Below are 17,764 nucleotides of genomic sequence, written 5' to 3' on the forward strand. Positions count from 1 at the left end.
GAAAGACGTCACCAGAAGAAGATGGGGAAGTATTTAAATATGCCAAGGAAACTGAAAGCTTTTCCCCCAAAATCAGGACTACAAGGATGCTTGCTTTTACCAACGCTATGCAACATAGTACTGGAAGATCTAGCCAGAACAACTGGAGAAGAAAAGAAAGAAAAGAAAAGAAAAGAAAAGAGAAAAGAAAAGAAAAGAAAAGAAAAGAAAAGAAAAGAAAAGAAAAGAAAGGAAAAGGAAAAGGAAAAGGAAAAGGAAAGGAAAGGAAAGGAAAGGAAAGGAGAAGAGAAGAGAAGAAAAGAAAAGACAAGACAAGACAAGACAAGACATTCAATTTGGAATGAAGGACAACTACCTCCATTCACGGAAAACATGATCCTATATAAACAAAAAATCCCGAAGGGTCCACAAGAAAACTATTAGAGCTAACAAATGAATTCAGTAGAGATGCAAGATGTAACGTGAACATGCAAAAATCAGTTTTGTTTCTATACACCAGCAATGAAAAATCCCAAAAGGAAATTAAGAAAGCAGTTACATTTACAATAGCATCCAAAAGAATAAAACACTAAGGAATAAACTTAACCAAGAAGGTCAAAGACTCATATACTGCAAATCATAAAACATTGCTGAAAGAAATTAAAATAGACCTAAATAAATGAAAAGACAACTAGTGTTCATGGATTCAAAGACTTAATACTGTCAGGATATGTCAATATAACCCAAAGTGATCTCCAGATTCAACACAACCCCTATCAAAACTCCAAAAGCCTTTTTTGCAGAAATGGAAAAGTAGATTCTCAAATCATCTGGATCAAAGGGGCCTTAAAGAACAAAATAATCTTGAAAAGGAAGAAAAAAGTTGGTGGACTCACACTTTGCAATGTCAAAACTCATTACAAACCCACAATAATCAAAATAGTATAGAACTGCCCTAAGGATGAATATAGAGCCCAAGTGAACAGAATTGAGAGAATAGTAATAAACCTATACATCTATGGCCAACTGATTTTCCACAAGGTTCTAAATCCATTCCATGAAGAAAAAATGGTCTCTTCAACAAATAGGGCCAGGACAAGTGGATTTCTACATGGAAAAGAAAGAAGTTGAAACCCTATTTCATACCATATACAAAAATTACTCAGAATGGATCAAAGACCTAAATGTAAGAACTAAAATCATTAAACTTTTAGAACATACAAATAAATCGTCATGTCCTTGGATTTGACAATGGATTGTTAGAGATGACATCAAAAGCACAAGCAACAAAAGAAAAAATAGATAAACTGGACTTCATAAAAGTTAAAAACTTTTGTGCATCAAAGGACATTATCAACAAAATGAAAAGACAACCTACAGAATAGAAGAAAATATCTACAAATCAAATATCTGATAAAATGTTAATATCCAGAATATATAAAGACCTACAACTCAACAACAAAAAGACAAACCACCCAATTTTTAAAACAGGCAAAGGACTTGAACACACATTTCTCCAGACCAGATATACGAATGGCTAATAAGCACTTGAAAAGATACTAAACATCACTAATCATTAGGAAAATACAAATCAAAACCATAAGGTACCATTGAACATCCACTAGGATGGCTATAATAAAATTTTAAAAATCAAAGCGAAACAGAAAATAATAAGTGTTGACAAAGATGGGAAGAAATCAGAACACTCATGGTAGAAATGAAAATGGTGTAGCCATTGTGGAAACCATCTGGTGGTTCCTCAAAAAGTTAAATACAGAATAACAATATAACATATCAACTCTACTCTTAGATATACACCCAAAAGAACTGAAAAATAGGTACTAAAAAAAAAAAAGAAAAGAAAATAGGTACTCAAACAAGTACATGTATATACATGTTCATGACAACACTATTCACATTAGCCAGTAGGTAGAAACAACCCAAGTGCCCATTAATAGAAGAATGAATAAACAAAATGCTGTCTATACATAAATATGTAATTATGTAATATGTACGCCATAAGAAGAAATAAAGTTCTCACATACACTACTATAGGGATGAACCTTGAAGACACTGCTATATGAAGTCAGACACAAAAGAACAAATATTTCATGATTCTACTGGTAAGAAATACCTAGAATAGGCAAATTCATAGAAAGTAGAAAAAGACTCTGCATAGAGCAATCTTGAGAAAGAATAACAATGCAAGACGCATCACACTTCCTGATTTCAAACTATTTTGCAAAACTACAGTAATCAAAACAGGATGGTATTAGCAGAAAAACAAGACACACAGGGCAATGGAACAGAAGAGAGAGCCCAGAAATAAACCCACACATACATGATCAATTAATTTACAACAAAGGAGCCAAGAATATACCATGGGAAAAGAACAGTCTCTTCAATAAATCGTACTGAAAAATTGGACAGCCACATCCAAAAGAATGAAACTGGACCACTCCATTACTCATACACAAACATTAACTCAAAATGGATTAAAGATTTGAATGTAAGACCTGAAACCACAAAACTCCGAAAAGAAAACATAGTCAGTGACATGGGTCTTGGAGACGATTTTCTGGATTTGATACCAAAAGCAAAAATAAACAAGTAAGACCATGTAAAACTCAGAAGTTTCTGCGCAGCAAAGAGAACCATTAACAAAATGAAAAGGCAACCTACTGAATGGGAGAAAATATTTGCAAATCATATCTCTAACAACGGGTTAATATCTAAAATATATAAAGAACTCATACAACTCAAACAAAATAACAATCTGACTAAAAAACAGAAATAGCATAAGATCTAGTAATTCCACTTCTGGGTATTTATCCAAGAAAACAAAAATACTAACTCCAAAAGATATCTGCACCCCTATGTTCACTGCTACATTATTTACAATAGCCAAGACATAGAAGCAACATAAGTTTCTGCTGATGGATGAATGGATAGAGAGAATGTGGTGTGTGTGTGTGTACATATATATATGTATATGTATATAATATATACATTATATATATATAAAATAAAATACTATTCAGCCATAAAAAAGAAGGAAATCTTGCCATTTTCAACAATATGGATCAACCTTGAGGGCAATATACTAAGTGAAATAAGTCAGACAGAAAGACAGATACTATATGACCTTGCTTATGTGTAGAATCTTTAAAACAAAACAAAACAAACAAAAGAAAACACCCCCACCAAACTGATACATACAGAGAACAGGTTGGTGGTTGCCAGCAGTGGCAGTGGGGAATGGGTGACATTGGGTGGAGGGGGTCAAAAGGTACAAACTTACAGTTACAAAATAAAAAAGTCATGGAAATATACAGCATGGTGACTATAGTTAATAATATTGTATTGTATATTTGAAACTTGCTAAGAGAATAGATCTTAGAAGTTCTCATCACAAGGATAATAAAATTATGTGGGGTAATGGATATTAACTAGACTTTTTGTGGTGATCAAACATTTCACAAGGTATATAAATACTGAATCATTATGTTGAACAACTGAACTAATAAATGTATGTCAATTATATCTCAATTTTAAAAAAAGTAGAATAGTGGTCGCTGGGGGTTGGGGGAGGGGGAAATGGGAGTTATTGCTTTGGGTATAGAGTTTCTGATGAAAAGGTTTCAGGAACAGACAGTGGTAATGACTGCACAATATTGTGAATATAATTAATGTCACTGAATTGCATACTCAAAAATGGTTAAAATGGCAAATTTTATGGCATATTTTACCACAATTAAAAAGGGAAAAAAATGTATCAAGGATAAAGAACACATATGTAATCTCTAACTTGCATGTATGAGCACCCTATATATGTAGTGCTATGGGAAATTCTAAAACATGTATGTTTAAGGGGGAAACTAGCATAACAATTTTTGGTTTCCTTTTGAAAAAGGAGTGGAACAGGTAGACTGTGTGCATATATATACATATACACAATACACACATACACACACACACACATACTCATCTGTAATAAAACATGAGGAAAGATATCTAATGACTTTAACTCCACATAACTGGAAAGACTTTAAAAGTCTGACAAAATATCAGGTTTTGACAAGGTTGTAGATCAACAGGAATGCACATATACTGCTGATGATACAATCACCCAATGGTGTAATCTGGCAATCAATTTGGCTATTTCCAGTAAATAGTTACATATCTGTCAGCCCAGCATTTTAATTCCTACATGCCCCTAGATCAGTGCTCTCTCATGAAATTTTCTGCATTGATGGAAATATTCTATATCTATGCTTTTTGGTATGGTAGTCAGTGGCCACATGTGATCTACTGAGCATTTAAAACGTGAATGAGGAATGGAATTCTTAATTTCACTTAATTTAAAATGAAATTTAAATAGCCATATGTGATAACTACTGTATTAGACGATGTAATCCTAGAACTCACACATGTGCATGAGAAGATAATATATAAACTGTTCATCTCAGCCTTGTTCGTGGTTACAAAAAAACTGGAATCTACTAATAGGAAAATGGATTTTCAAACTGCGTGGTATTTAAGTAACATAACATCAAAAGTGGAAATGAATGAGTGAGGGCTACAGGTAGTAAGAGGGCTAAATCACAAAGCAATGTAAAAGGAAAAAGCAGGTTCCAGACAGAGACATGAAATAGCAAACAGAACATTATATATAAAGTTTAAAAACATCTGAAGTAATATTATATATTTCTTAGGGATACATGCAACAAACAAAAAAGGATATTAGTATCCCAGTACTCCCTAATACAATCAAAGAAACAGTGACTACTGGTCCCACTGCTGAGACAATTAGGCCTATTGCAGGAGTTCAGCACCAGGTCTTTGGCCTCATGCTCTAGGGAAGCCAGGCATTGAAAACAGAAAGACAGCAGACATAGAAAAAAAACAGTGACAGCAGAGATCCCATGTCATTCCTCAATCTTGGTTTCAGGGCAAAGCATTCTTAATGTCTAGATACCTTCTCCCGACTCTTCTGAGCCAGGGACCTTACTGGTATTGTTTTCATTAATCCAGAGAACACCTACTCTTAAATTCTTAAGAAATAATCCAGGCTTATTTCTATATCCATGTAACAATTATTTTTAAAATTTTTAGCAATGTGATACCATAATATAATAAAAAAATATTTTTTGTTTTAAACTTACAACTTCTCTGGGAGGAGTCACTGAAGAAACATGTCGAGGAACACTCGGTGGCTGTCTAGAAGATTTTGCTTGATTTTTGCCATCTGACCTGAAAGAGAGAATTACTTTTGAGCTAAGATGAGATTAGATCATTCCTACGTGACATGTTACACATACCTTGCATTTTCTCAAATATAGAATAATGATATTTGTAGTGGTGGTAATGACGGTCACAATGACAGCTAAAATTTTTATGGCATTTTTAACAGCTTTCACACATTTTTAATCTTTACAGTACCAGAAAGTTTTATTAACCCCATTTTACAATTAAATAACCTAAAATTCTAGGGAACCATAAAATTTGGCCAATGAGGCCAGTGTTTCCAAACTTTTCTCCTCAGGTCCTCCTAAAATCAAAGAGTAAATGCATATTCTAAAGCTGAATACACAAAACATGAAGTAGTCATTCTAAAAATTAGGAAGCCCCAGAGGAGCAAAGAAACTGGTCGGAAAGATAATAACTAAATTTTAGACATGCTGAGGTGACAGCAAGTCAGCTCAGTAGAGATGCATAGGAAAGAGCTATGGTTATGGAACTAAAATTTCAGATGTGCAGATTAGAGAATTATCTATGGATTGGTCTGTTCGAGTATGAAAGGAAGTAAGAGAAAGAAAAAATAGGAAGATAAATCTGTTTTAGAATATGTTAAAAATTAAAGCTAATATCAGGATACCCTAGCAAAATATTATGTACTAAGTAAGAAATCACTATCATAATAAACTAGTTTTTTATCATAATAAAAACCGATTTTTAAGTAATTACACTGTGCCAGTAATGAGCTATGGATTTTATTTGTTAACATTTTATTTGTTAATATTTGTTACTTTCAGAGGAAGTAAACCGAAGCTCAGAGAGTTTTATTTATTATTCCAGTTCATAATTCTAGCAAATGACAAGCTGCAACTTCAATTTAGGATCTGATTACAAGGCTATGCTAATGTATGTTGTATCTAATGCCAGCATGTTTGAAGTGATAGTTGACACACAGTCGTACAAGAGTTGGACACATAGACCAGAAACGTCAGGTGTTTGAATTCTGACAGACCTTCCTTCCACCAAAACTTATTTCTTAAAAACTTACAATTCACAAAATATGCTTTCAATATCTGAAATACTCTTCCTCTATGAGAACTGATACTTCAAACAGACATGGAAGAAAAATTTTTGACATTTACGTTTTTTACCTTTATCCCATATTTTTATCTCAAATTAAGAACCCCAATTAAGAAATTGTAGCCCACAATTATATTTACCCCAGTATCAGGAATCATTGTCAAGCAACATGAACACTAAGGGCTATTTTCAGTAGCATACAGGCTGGTCATTATAATCCTTTCCCTCACCATTATTAGAGGTGCCTGAGTCACCACTATCCTTTAACCCCAGTTAATTCTTAGAACTCTATTTTGAAACCAACCTCTATGATATAACTATCTTCATTAATAATTGCTTTAAATTATTTAATATGAATTTAAAAGAAAAAATCTAAGTACTCATATGTTTGTGATCTCTTTTTTCGGAAGTAGCTTTTCCACAGCTGATCTCTCTTGATGAAGACGAAAGCAGCAAATACAATAAGGGGAACAATTGCAAAAAAGAATACCAGAAGTCCATCTCTCAATGCAGTATTCTTTTCTAGTGAAAAAAGTTTTATATTAATGATCATTAAATTAGAAGTTAATGCATTTTAACTAAAACATATTAGGTGATTATAAATGTTTTACATTAATTTTCACATTGTTCAAAAGTCAAACTAACAGAAATTGAATACATTGAGAAGTCTTGCTCATACCTCAACCTGGCCTACTTCATTTTTGCCTTCTCATTAGATAACCACTTTCATTAGCTTCTTATACAACCTTATACTAGTTCTTCATGCAAATAAAAGCAAAAAATAAAGTATGTTTTTATTGCCAACCCTTCCTTATACACAAGTTGGGGTATCATAAACACTATTTAGCACATTTTTTTTCACTTATCTATATATCTTCCCAAACTGTACATAGAGGACCACCTCATTTTCCACACAACTATACAAAACTCCATTACGAGGATGTCCTACAGTTTATTTAACCAGTACCCTATGGATACTTTTATTTTTCCAGTCTTTTGCTATTCTAAAACAATGCTATAATAAATAACTTTGTACATAGGGGATATCATACTGGTACAGGTGTATGTATAGAATAATTCTGCAGAAGTAGAACTGTTATATCAGAGAGTAAATGCAGTCATCATTTTTAAAAGTCAAATTATCCACCACAGCAGTGGCAACAAGGCAAAATTCACAGCTTCTGGCATCCAGTGAGGGGGGAAAAAATTACAGGACATGCAAAGAAGAAACATACGACCCAAAATGAGGAGAAAAATCAATCAGTCAAAACTAAGAAATGATACAGATGACAGTATTAGTAGACAAAGACACTAGAAGTTATTTTGACTGTACTCCACATGCTCAAGAAGCTAGAATAACGATCAAACATGCTATGTAGAGACATGAACAAACAGAACTTACAGAAACAAAATCTACAATGTCTCTGATAAAAAACACACTGGATGGAATTACTGGAAGATCAGACATCACAGAGTAAGAGTGAACTTGAAGAATAACAATAGAAACTATTCAAAATTAAATACAGAAAAAAAAGAATTTAAAAAAAATCAAAGCAAATCAGTGAGATGTGAAAAAACTCCAAGTAGCCAAATATACATGCAACTGGAGTCCTGAAGGAGAAAAAGAAAGACAGAAAAAATATTTAAAGAAATAAGGACCACAACCTTTCCAAATTTGAAGGAAACTATAAAAGCACAAATCCAAAAAGGCCAACAAATCCCAAGCACACCAAGGCACGTTATAATCAAATACTAAAAACCAGAGAATAAAGAGAAAATCTCACAAGCAACCACAGCAAAAAAGATACCTAAAAAACAAAAGACCAAAAAAGAAAAGATGATGGCCCACTTCTCAGGAAAAGTAATGCCAACCAGAAGACAATGGAGAAATATCTTTGAAGAAGTAAATGCGGGGGGTAGAGGAGGACACGGACTGTCACTCTTAAATTCTTAACCCAGTTATCATTCAAGAAGGAAAGCAAAATAAAAAATGTTTAAGATATACAAAAACTAGGGGCGACTGGGTGGCTCAGTCAGTTGAGCATCTGACTCTTGATTTCAGCTCAGGTCATGATCTCAGGGTCATGAGATGGAGTCCCATGTTGGGCTCTGTGCTCAGCAAGGAATCTGCTTGTCCCTTTCCTTCTGCTCTTCCCCCTGCTCATTCTCCCTCTCTCTCTCTCTCTCAAATAAATAAATAAAATCTTATTTAAAAAAAAAAGATATACAGAAACTAAAAGTATTAGTAACTGGCAAACCTACATTATAAGAAAGTGTAAATAAGTCCTTCAAGCAAAAATTCAGTGATACCAGATGGAAAGAATTTTACACACAAGTATTAAGAGCATCAGAAATGGTAAATATGTGGGTAAATATATGGGTAAATATAAAGACCTTTTCTATCATTTAAATCAATTTAAAAGGGGTGTCTGGGTGGCTCAGTCAGTTAGGTATCTGCCTTTAGTTCAGGTCATGATCCCAGGGTCCTGGGACTGAGTCTCTGCTCAGCGGGGAGTCTGCTTCTCCCTCTCCCTCGGCCCCGCAGTTCCCCCTGCATGTGTGCACGCACTCTCTCTCTCTCTCTCTCACCTCCCTCCCCCGTGTCAAATAAATAAAATCTTTAAAAATAAATAACTAAATTTAAAAGATAACCAACTGCTTAAAGCAGAAATAATAACAATGTGTGGTAGGGTTTATAACATATGTAGAAGTATGACGACAACAGCACAAAAGCCAGGAGGAGAGAAATGGAAGAAGCAGAGTGAAGTGGTAAAATATCACATGGAGACTGTGATAGAAAAGTATCAATACAACTGATTTAAACTCAAACATCAATAATCAAATTAAATGTAAGCGGTCAAAACAATTCAATTAAAATGCAGAGATTGGCAGACCGACAAAAAGAGCAAAACCAAGATGTGCCTGGCTGAGTCTGTAAAGTGTGTAACACTTGATCTCAGGGTTGTGAGTTCAAGCCCCATATTGGGAACCTACTTAAAACAAAACAAAACAAGCAAGACCAAACTATATCCTGCCTACCAGAAATTCACTTTAAATATAAAGACTCACAAGGTGCGGCACTGAGCGTGGAGCCTGCTTGGGATTCTTTTTCTCCCTCTCTCTCTGCCCCTCCCTTCTTGCCCCCGCTCACACACACTTGCTCTCTCTCTCACTCTAAAAAATATAAATAAATAAATATAAAGACAGAAACAGATTAAAAGTGGAAGAATGAGAAAGGATTTCCCATGCTGACAATTAAAAGAAATCTGGAGTAGCTATATTAATTCCTAACTGCACAGCACAGAATATTACCAGGTATAAAGAGAGCTACCTCATAATGATAAAGGGGTCAATTTATCAACAGAACAGAACAGAGTTTCACAATACACAGAACAAAAACTGACAGAACTGCAAGGACAAACAGGCAAATCAGCAATTAGAATAACACCAGAGATTTCAATATTCCTCTCAGTTAACTGACAGAACAAGCATTTAAAAGTCAGTAAGGAGATATAAGACTTAAACATCTGTCAACTAACATGAACTAATTATTTATAAAACACTCTAACCAATCTTAGCAGAATACACATTCATTTCAAGTGTACACAGAACTTATTAATGAGATAAACCATAATCTGGGCCATAATACAAGTTTCAGAAAATGTAAACGTTTTCAAGTCATATAAGTTATGTTCCCTGACTACAGTGTAATAAATGGGAAATCAATAACACTAAGATACCTGGAAAATTCCTCAGATACTTCAAAACAAAGCAAAGCATTTTTAAATAACTCGTGAGTCAAAGGAAAAAATAAAAATATATTAGAAGTTATTTTGAGCTGAATTAAAACAAAAGTACAATTTTTATATAAATTGGTAAAATGCAAAAAAAGTAGTTTGAGAGGAAAACTGATAGCACTACAACACCTATATTAGAAAAGAAAAAAAGGTTTCCAATCAATGACCTCATCTTCTACCTTTAGAAACTAGAAAAAGAACAACAAATGAAACTCAAAGTAAGGAGTCTGGGAGAAAATATTTTCAAAGCACATGTGTCATAAAGGACTTGTATGCAGAATAAAGAACTCAAGAAGACAACCTAACTAAAAACTGGACAAAATGATTTGAACAGACACATCACCTAAGATATGTGGATGGCAAATAAGCACACAAAAAATGTTCAACATCATTAGTAATTAGAGAAATACCATTCATCTGCTAGAATGGCTGAAATTTAAAAAGACTGACCATACCAAGTGTTGGGGAGGATGTGGAAAAATCAGAACCCTCATACACAGCTGGAGAGAATATAAAGTGGTATAACCACTTGGAAAACAGTCTGGCAGTTTCTTAAAATGTGAAACATAAGCATACTCTATGAGCCAACCATTCTTCTTAGTATTTACCCAAGAGAAAGAAACCATATATTCTCCAGGAAGATACTGGTGAACAAGGAGTTCATTCATAGTCTATTAGGAAAAAAAAATAAGTAAATAAGTAATTACTATAGTATGTGATACTGCTTACAATAAAAGGAGAACAAATAGAAGGGGCATATTAATTCAGATTTAGGTAGGGAAAACTTCCGAGAAAATAAGGTATAAACTGAAATCTGAGTAGCCATTAGCCAAATTTCCACAATGCGAATAGAATACTATATGAAGACCAGAGGGAAGACAGTAGTAGCCTATTAGAGGAAATAAAAGAAGTTACAATGTCTTTTTTTAAGAAATTTATTTATTTAATTGAGAGAGAGCGAGTGAGCATGCGCCCATGCGCACATACAGGAGATAGGGCAAAGGGAGAGGGAGAGAGAGAAATCTCAAACATACTCCCTGCTGAGCCCAGGACTGGGTGTGGAGCTCAATCCCTCAGCCCTGAGATAATGACTTGAGCCAATATCAAGGGCCAGACCCCCAACTAACTGAGCTACACGGGCACCCCAAGAAGTTACAATGTCTTAAGCATAGTGAAAAGAGGCTGGAAAGTTAAGCTAGGGGCAAGTCATAAAGGATATTTAAGCCATGTTAAGGAATTCTGGACCTCATCCTAATAGCAACGTAGAAGCACTAAATTCAAAGCAGGACAATGAGATAATCAAAACAATTCCTGAAGAGAAACACTAAAATTCTGTATTATAGTTTGTAACATGGATTATAGGAAGCAAGATGAGAAAGAGGGAGCCTAGTTAAGAGGCTATTATGTATATCCAGGCAAGAAATTGAAGGTAATTAATAGGGATTAAAAAAATAGAAACAGTCATGAGAAATTCAGGAGGCAGAATCACCATATTCAGTGTATAACCAATGTGGGAAGTGAGGGAGAAGTACAAGGATGCCCAATTTCTGACATGGGCCATTGGGTGATCAACTAATTTTCTTCTACATTACTTGCCATTGTATGTAGGTCCACTGTCCACACTTCCTCCGTATCCTTTAGTCTCACAATTTGGGGGAGCCCAGCCATTTTCACAGTGACAATTCTTATTGCTATTACATACCTTCAAACAATCAAAAAAGCACTTTGGTTAATTGTGAATATTGCTCTGCATCATAAACTCAAGAACAGAAACCAAGAAAAAGGACTAAATTCATGCAAATCCACAGGCACTCTTTTTTATAAGAATGAAAAATTTGTCAGATATCTTAAATTCCCCCATATCTAAAAATCTGGGAAAGTCTCACCTAGCCCTCATTCCCTCATTGCGAATTCTCATGATTCAATGCTACTTTTATGAACAAACCAAAAGAGAATATTACCTACCCCATGTCCATGACACTTTTTCTGAATATCACAGTCATAATTCAGAACAGAAGCATTTACACATTGGAAGTTTCTACAAATCTGAAAAAAAAAAAAATGAAGTAATGAGTAAGGAAAAATTGAACACATTAATCAAGTACCCAGAAAAAAAGAGCTAAGCACAGATTATTTCATGCTGAATTCTTTTAAACTTTCAAGGAATTGCTAACATATTATATATATAAAAATGTAGAAAAGTAAAATTAACATAGAACTATCAAAAAAGACAAGGATGACAAAAAGGCCAAAAACAATGATAAAATTATAATCTATCCTTCCATACAAATATAGATGCGAAAACCCTTAGTAAAATATTCACAAATGGACTTTTTCAAATCAAAAGTAACCAGATAGAGTTGATATCACTATTATAAGAAAAGCTCCATGATAGGAAATCTATTACCATAATATCTCACATAAATCGTCATTAGTACAAGATATCAAAACAGTATTCCATAAAATTTAAAAACCCAATTTTTTAAAAATTCTTCCAAAGTAAGAATAAAAGTTTACTTTGCTGATAAGATAAAACCTATCTTCCAGTATCATGATTAATGATGAATTAACAGAGGCATTTCTATTAAAAGCATTATTGAAAATAAGTCATTATTATCTTATATAGTTCTAGAAATTCTGAGATATGAAACACAAATGAGTCCTAAATATTGAAAGAGATATAAAAAATATCATTATATGAGAAAAATATTACAGACCTAAAGGAATCAGCTAAAAACTTAGTAGAAATTTCCCACTTTTCCAGAAAAAAATTATGAAAAACTGTTCTTTAGGGATAAGTTAGAAGAAAAAGACTAACTTTTCTTAAAGGTTATGGAGTGCTATTTTAAAATTTTATTAAGCAACCAACTACACAAAATCAGAATGCTTAAATGCTCTAATGAAATAAAGAATAATTAGAGAATAATGCAATATCAACAGATACCTTTATTATTCTAAAAATACATAAATTTCAACATTATTACAGAGTCAGAGGATCCCCAAATTCTCCAATAACTTTCAGTTACTTTTTAAATAAGAAATACATTCATATGATTAGAAATTTTTAAAGTACGGAAGATTCCACAGTAATAAGTCACTCCTCACTTGTCCTCCACCCACTCATTTCTCTGAATAAAGATTTCAAAATACTTTTTTTCATATATATATGCATTTCAGAGAAGATATTGAACAACGGTTTTTCTATTCAACTAAAAGGGGACTTTTCTTTCAATAACTGACTTACAGTGGATGACTGAACCATTAAATAAGGTCACAGAAATAAGATAAAATGTGTGAATATCTGGCAGACTTACTTTAGGGGACAGAACTTCCTAGTTCTTAGTAGGAAAGGGTGTTCTGACTGGCATTGTTTACTTTGTGGAATGAGTAGGACCAAACTGGAAGGAATACCGTGATAAGTTGCATGAAGGGGTAAAGTAAGACCATCCTCTCCAACACTACCCAGCCTCCACCACCACCACCAACCACAAGTGAAGGAGGCCAGATGAAGTTAACTATAGGACTTCCTGCTTACTGATTTCAGGATGTGACTTTGGAGCCAAGGCTGAACTACCTAGGATAATAAAAAAGGAGCTGAAGAGTTCTCTTTTTCCATTTCTTTTCCCACTTAATGTTTAGCTCCTCCCCTAAATAAATATTGAATAAATAGATAAAGCTTGAAACTAGTATTACACTATATGTTAACTAAACTGACTTTAAATAAAAAATTTAATATACTTCTATACATACATATGTGTGTGTGTGTAATGTCAGCCTGCTTAAAGTCCCCAGAGTCCAGCCTTTGGTAGAGACCAGAAAGGACAGGATCCAACCTATCCTATTTTAGTGCTATAGAAAATGTTTGGTGTTTCGTCCCATCAGTATATAAGTATAGGTACACATACCAAGCATTTGCTACCCCTGTACATGAATGTTGCTGACATGGTAATACAACACAAAAAGACAAAAATTTTAAAAAAACACAAAAAGATAAAAGCCCTTAAAATATACCTACATATGTTAGTAATCACACAGAATTTAAAGCCAATATTTTTTCAACAAAAAAATGGTGTGAGGGGGTTTGGAAGTAATAGTGGTACATCTTATATGGGAGAAATGCAAACTAAAATAATAATGCAGCTTTTTGTCAATCAGGATGCCAAAAATAAAAAGACGGATAATATATATTTCAAAAATTAGACACCCTCATATACAATTAGTGGAATATAAATTATTAACATCTTGTTGAAAAGTAAATTGACAGTTTCTATCAAATTTTAAATGTATATATCCCTTAATTTAAAAATCTATTCCAGGAAATCTATCCTACAAAAGTACTTACAAAAGTAGATGAGATTAGATGAGATTAGGGGTGCCTGGGTGGCTCAGTTGGTTAAGCATCTGCCTTCAGCTCAGGTCATGATCGCACGGTTCTGGGATTAAGCCTCATGTCAGGCTCTTTGTTCAGTGGGGAGTCTGCTTCTCCCTCTGCCCCTTCCCCACACTCATGATCTCTCTCTCTCTCTCTCTCAAATAAATAAATAAAATATTTTTTAAAAAGTAGATGAGATTAGATGTAGAAGAGTGTTCAGTCCTGATGAAGTCAACCAACCAACCGACTACAGACAATATAAACTTCTGCAATGTGGTTAAGTCAAGAGTGTATCTATAATGGAATGAAGTAGATTTCCATATAATTACATGAAGGATCTCTGCACTGTGCTATTGAGTAAAAACATTTCAGAATTTTATTTAAAGTCTCATCCCATAGTCTAATGGGGTGGTGGGGAGTATATCCACTTGTAAATGCCCAGAAAGAGAACTGGATAGATATAAAACACAGTGTTAACAGTAGTTACCCCTGGGAAATGAGTTTCAAAAGAGGGGAAATTAGTAAGGTATGAGCAAGGGACCTTAATTTTTTGTTCTCCACAATATTTTTAATTTTTTAACAATGAAAATGTGATCTTTCTTTTTTTATTTTTAAAAAATATTTTATTTATTCATTTGAGTGAGAGAGACAGAGAGAGCACAAGCAAGGGGAGAGGCACAGGGAGAGGGACAAGCAAACTCCCTGCTGAGCTGGAAGCTCAACAGGACTCTGGGCTCAATCCCAGGACCTGGCGATCATGACCTGAGTGGAGGGCAGATGCTTAACCATCTGAACCACCCAGGCTCCCCATCTCATAATCTTCTTTAAAAACTTTTTTCCAAAAGAAGAAAAAACTTAGATTGGGCCATGAAATAATATGCAATCATATGCTTGCTCATGCTTAAAACAAAACGACTCTGAAAAGAATTGGACAAAACTTCTATTAGGCAAACTTAAGGTAAAATTTAAGAGAAAACCACGAAGATATACCAAAGGGACATTTTGAACCAATAAAAGATATAACTCACAACTAAAACATAATAGTCAACAAACTCTGCCACAAACATAGATTCAGCATTCTTAGTGCAAAAAATGTTATACACGTGGGAAATGAAAACAGAAAGCTAGTAGGAGACTCTTACATTCCTTTCTCTAAATCTTGAACACATTAAGAAAAACAAATAAGCATCTGAAAGACCTGAAAATATAATTATCAAACGCTATACATTATAAGGGAGAATATGCTCTTCAAATGCAGTTGGAATATTTATCCAAGAGTGAACACAGAGTGAACTCGTTAAACATGGATGTTTCATTCCTAGAAATGACCAGAGATATTAAACCAAGCACCAAATCTGACACGAACACCTGATAGCTTTTACAGCCATTAAAGCATGCCCAATTTCCAAAGCAGAGTCATTTTCATGGTCAGGAAATCTTTTTGCCATCTCTTTCTTAAATTTTGGGAAAGGGAAAAGGCATGTTTTGTTGGTTATGATTTTCAAACCAGGCAATCAAGCACTCTCTGATATAGCAATTGGTTCAGAGAAAAATCTCATAACTTTCGTAACACATACATTTTTAAGTAATCAACCATTCCAGTAAACTGAATCACCACTGTTATAAATTCTTTCCACCACAGAATCACTCAGCCTCTGAATGACAACAAAAGTCTCTAAATGTCAATGCTATCGAACACTTCTGACTTCTGAAGAACAGGGTGCCAGTTTACCTTTGTTTATTCATTTTTTTCTTAAAACAAAATTCACTGTATATGGCTAAAATCCAAAGTGCTGAAAGTCCTTATGATGAAACAACTCCATGACCCATTTCTATCTACTCTGCCAGTCCAGCAGTCCAGAAGCAACTACCATTTTTTTCTGATAATTCCCTCCCTATTTTATTTTATTTATTTATTTAAGATTTTATTTATTTATTTGACAGAGAGAAAGACAGCCAGCGAGAGAGGGAACACAAGCAGGGGGAGTGGAAGAGGAAGAAGCAGGCTCCCAGTGGAGCAGGGAGCCCGACGTGGGGTGGGTCTCGATCCCAGGACACTGGAGTCATGCCCTGAGCCGCAGGCAGAAACTTAAAGGACTGAGGCACCCAGGCGCCCCACCCTCCCTATTTTAAATTAGTATACTATTTCTTTTTTTCTTTCTTTTTTTGGGGGGGGCAGTTAGTTTCCAGCCTTTTTTTAATTGAAATATACATATTCATAAAATTTTATTAGTTTCAGGTGTACAACATAGTGATTCGATAATTATATATATTACAAATCACCAAGATAAGTGTAGTTACCATCTGTCATCATGCAAGGTTATTACAATATTATTGATTATATTCCCAATGCTATACTTTTCATCTCCATGACTTACTTTATGCTATTTCTTGATTTACCTATTCTAGACATCATCAACTCATGCCCTTTATGATAAGAATTCAGCTTTTTTTTTTAATGTTTTTTAATTATATTATGTTAGTCACCATACAGTACATCCCTGGTTTCTGATGTGAAGTTCGATGATTCATTAGTTGCGTATAACACCCAGTGCACCATGCAATACGTGCCCTCCTTCCTACCCATCACCAGTCTATCCCATTCCCTCACCCCCCTCCCCTCTGAAGCCCTCAGTTTGTTTCTCAAGAGAATTCAGCTTTCTAACATGAACCCAAATGCCCCTCCTTTGTCTTCTCAAAGTAAATATTGCTCCATATTTACATCACTAATACTGGGATATTATCCCACCAGCACATTACACACCACTATTGCCTAAGTAAGTTCAGAACTAAGTGAGGGGCGCCTGGGTAGCGCAGTAGTTAGGTGGTTGCCTTCGGCTCAGGGCGTGATCCCGGCGTTCCGGGATCAAGTCCCACATTGGGCTCCTCTGCTGGAAGCCTGCTTCTTTCTCTCCCACTCCCCCTGCTTGTGTTCCCTCTCTCGCTGGCTGGCTATCTCTGTCAAATAAATAAATAAATAAATAAATAAATAAATAAATAAATAAATAATCTTTAAAAAAAAAAACTAGGTGAAAAACAAAACAGGGGAGGCTGACAACTGGAAATTAAAGTATCATCTTTATTTTCAATAAGGCATTTAACATGACTAAAGCAAACAGCAAAATGGGCTTCCTAATACTATACCCCCCAAATCAAACTTACCTGCCTAATCACAGGTTGCTCTGACAACCAGAGTCCTCCCCCCACAGAAGCAGAGCCTGCCCTGCTAATTTTACTGCATGGCTGAGAGAGCAGACCAGAATGTACCCTCTCTGCAGGCAGGTAGATCTGAGAAGAG

General features: G+C 34.6%; 1 protein-coding gene across 1 annotated transcript in view; it reads right to left on the reverse strand.

Moving 5' to 3' along the window:
* The window catches only part of ADAM9 (ADAM metallopeptidase domain 9), a 137,160-nt gene that overhangs the window by 5,748 nt on the left and 113,648 nt on the right, over nt 1-17,764 (reverse strand). The window contains exons 17-20 of the mRNA XM_026508297.4: nt 12,060-12,140; nt 11,691-11,796; nt 6,678-6,819; nt 5,145-5,232 (exon numbers count right to left, since the gene is read on the reverse strand). Of these exons, the coding sequence (XP_026364082.1) occupies nt 5,145-5,232; nt 6,678-6,819; nt 11,691-11,796; nt 12,060-12,140 (417 nt within the window). The remainder of the gene's footprint in view (nt 1-5,144; nt 5,233-6,677; nt 6,820-11,690; nt 11,797-12,059; nt 12,141-17,764) is intronic.

Source organism: Ursus arctos, unplaced genomic scaffold (genome assembly GCF_023065955.2).
Source record: "Ursus arctos isolate Adak ecotype North America unplaced genomic scaffold, UrsArc2.0 scaffold_27, whole genome shotgun sequence".
Classification (NCBI taxonomy): Eukaryota; Metazoa; Chordata; class Mammalia; order Carnivora; family Ursidae; genus Ursus; species Ursus arctos.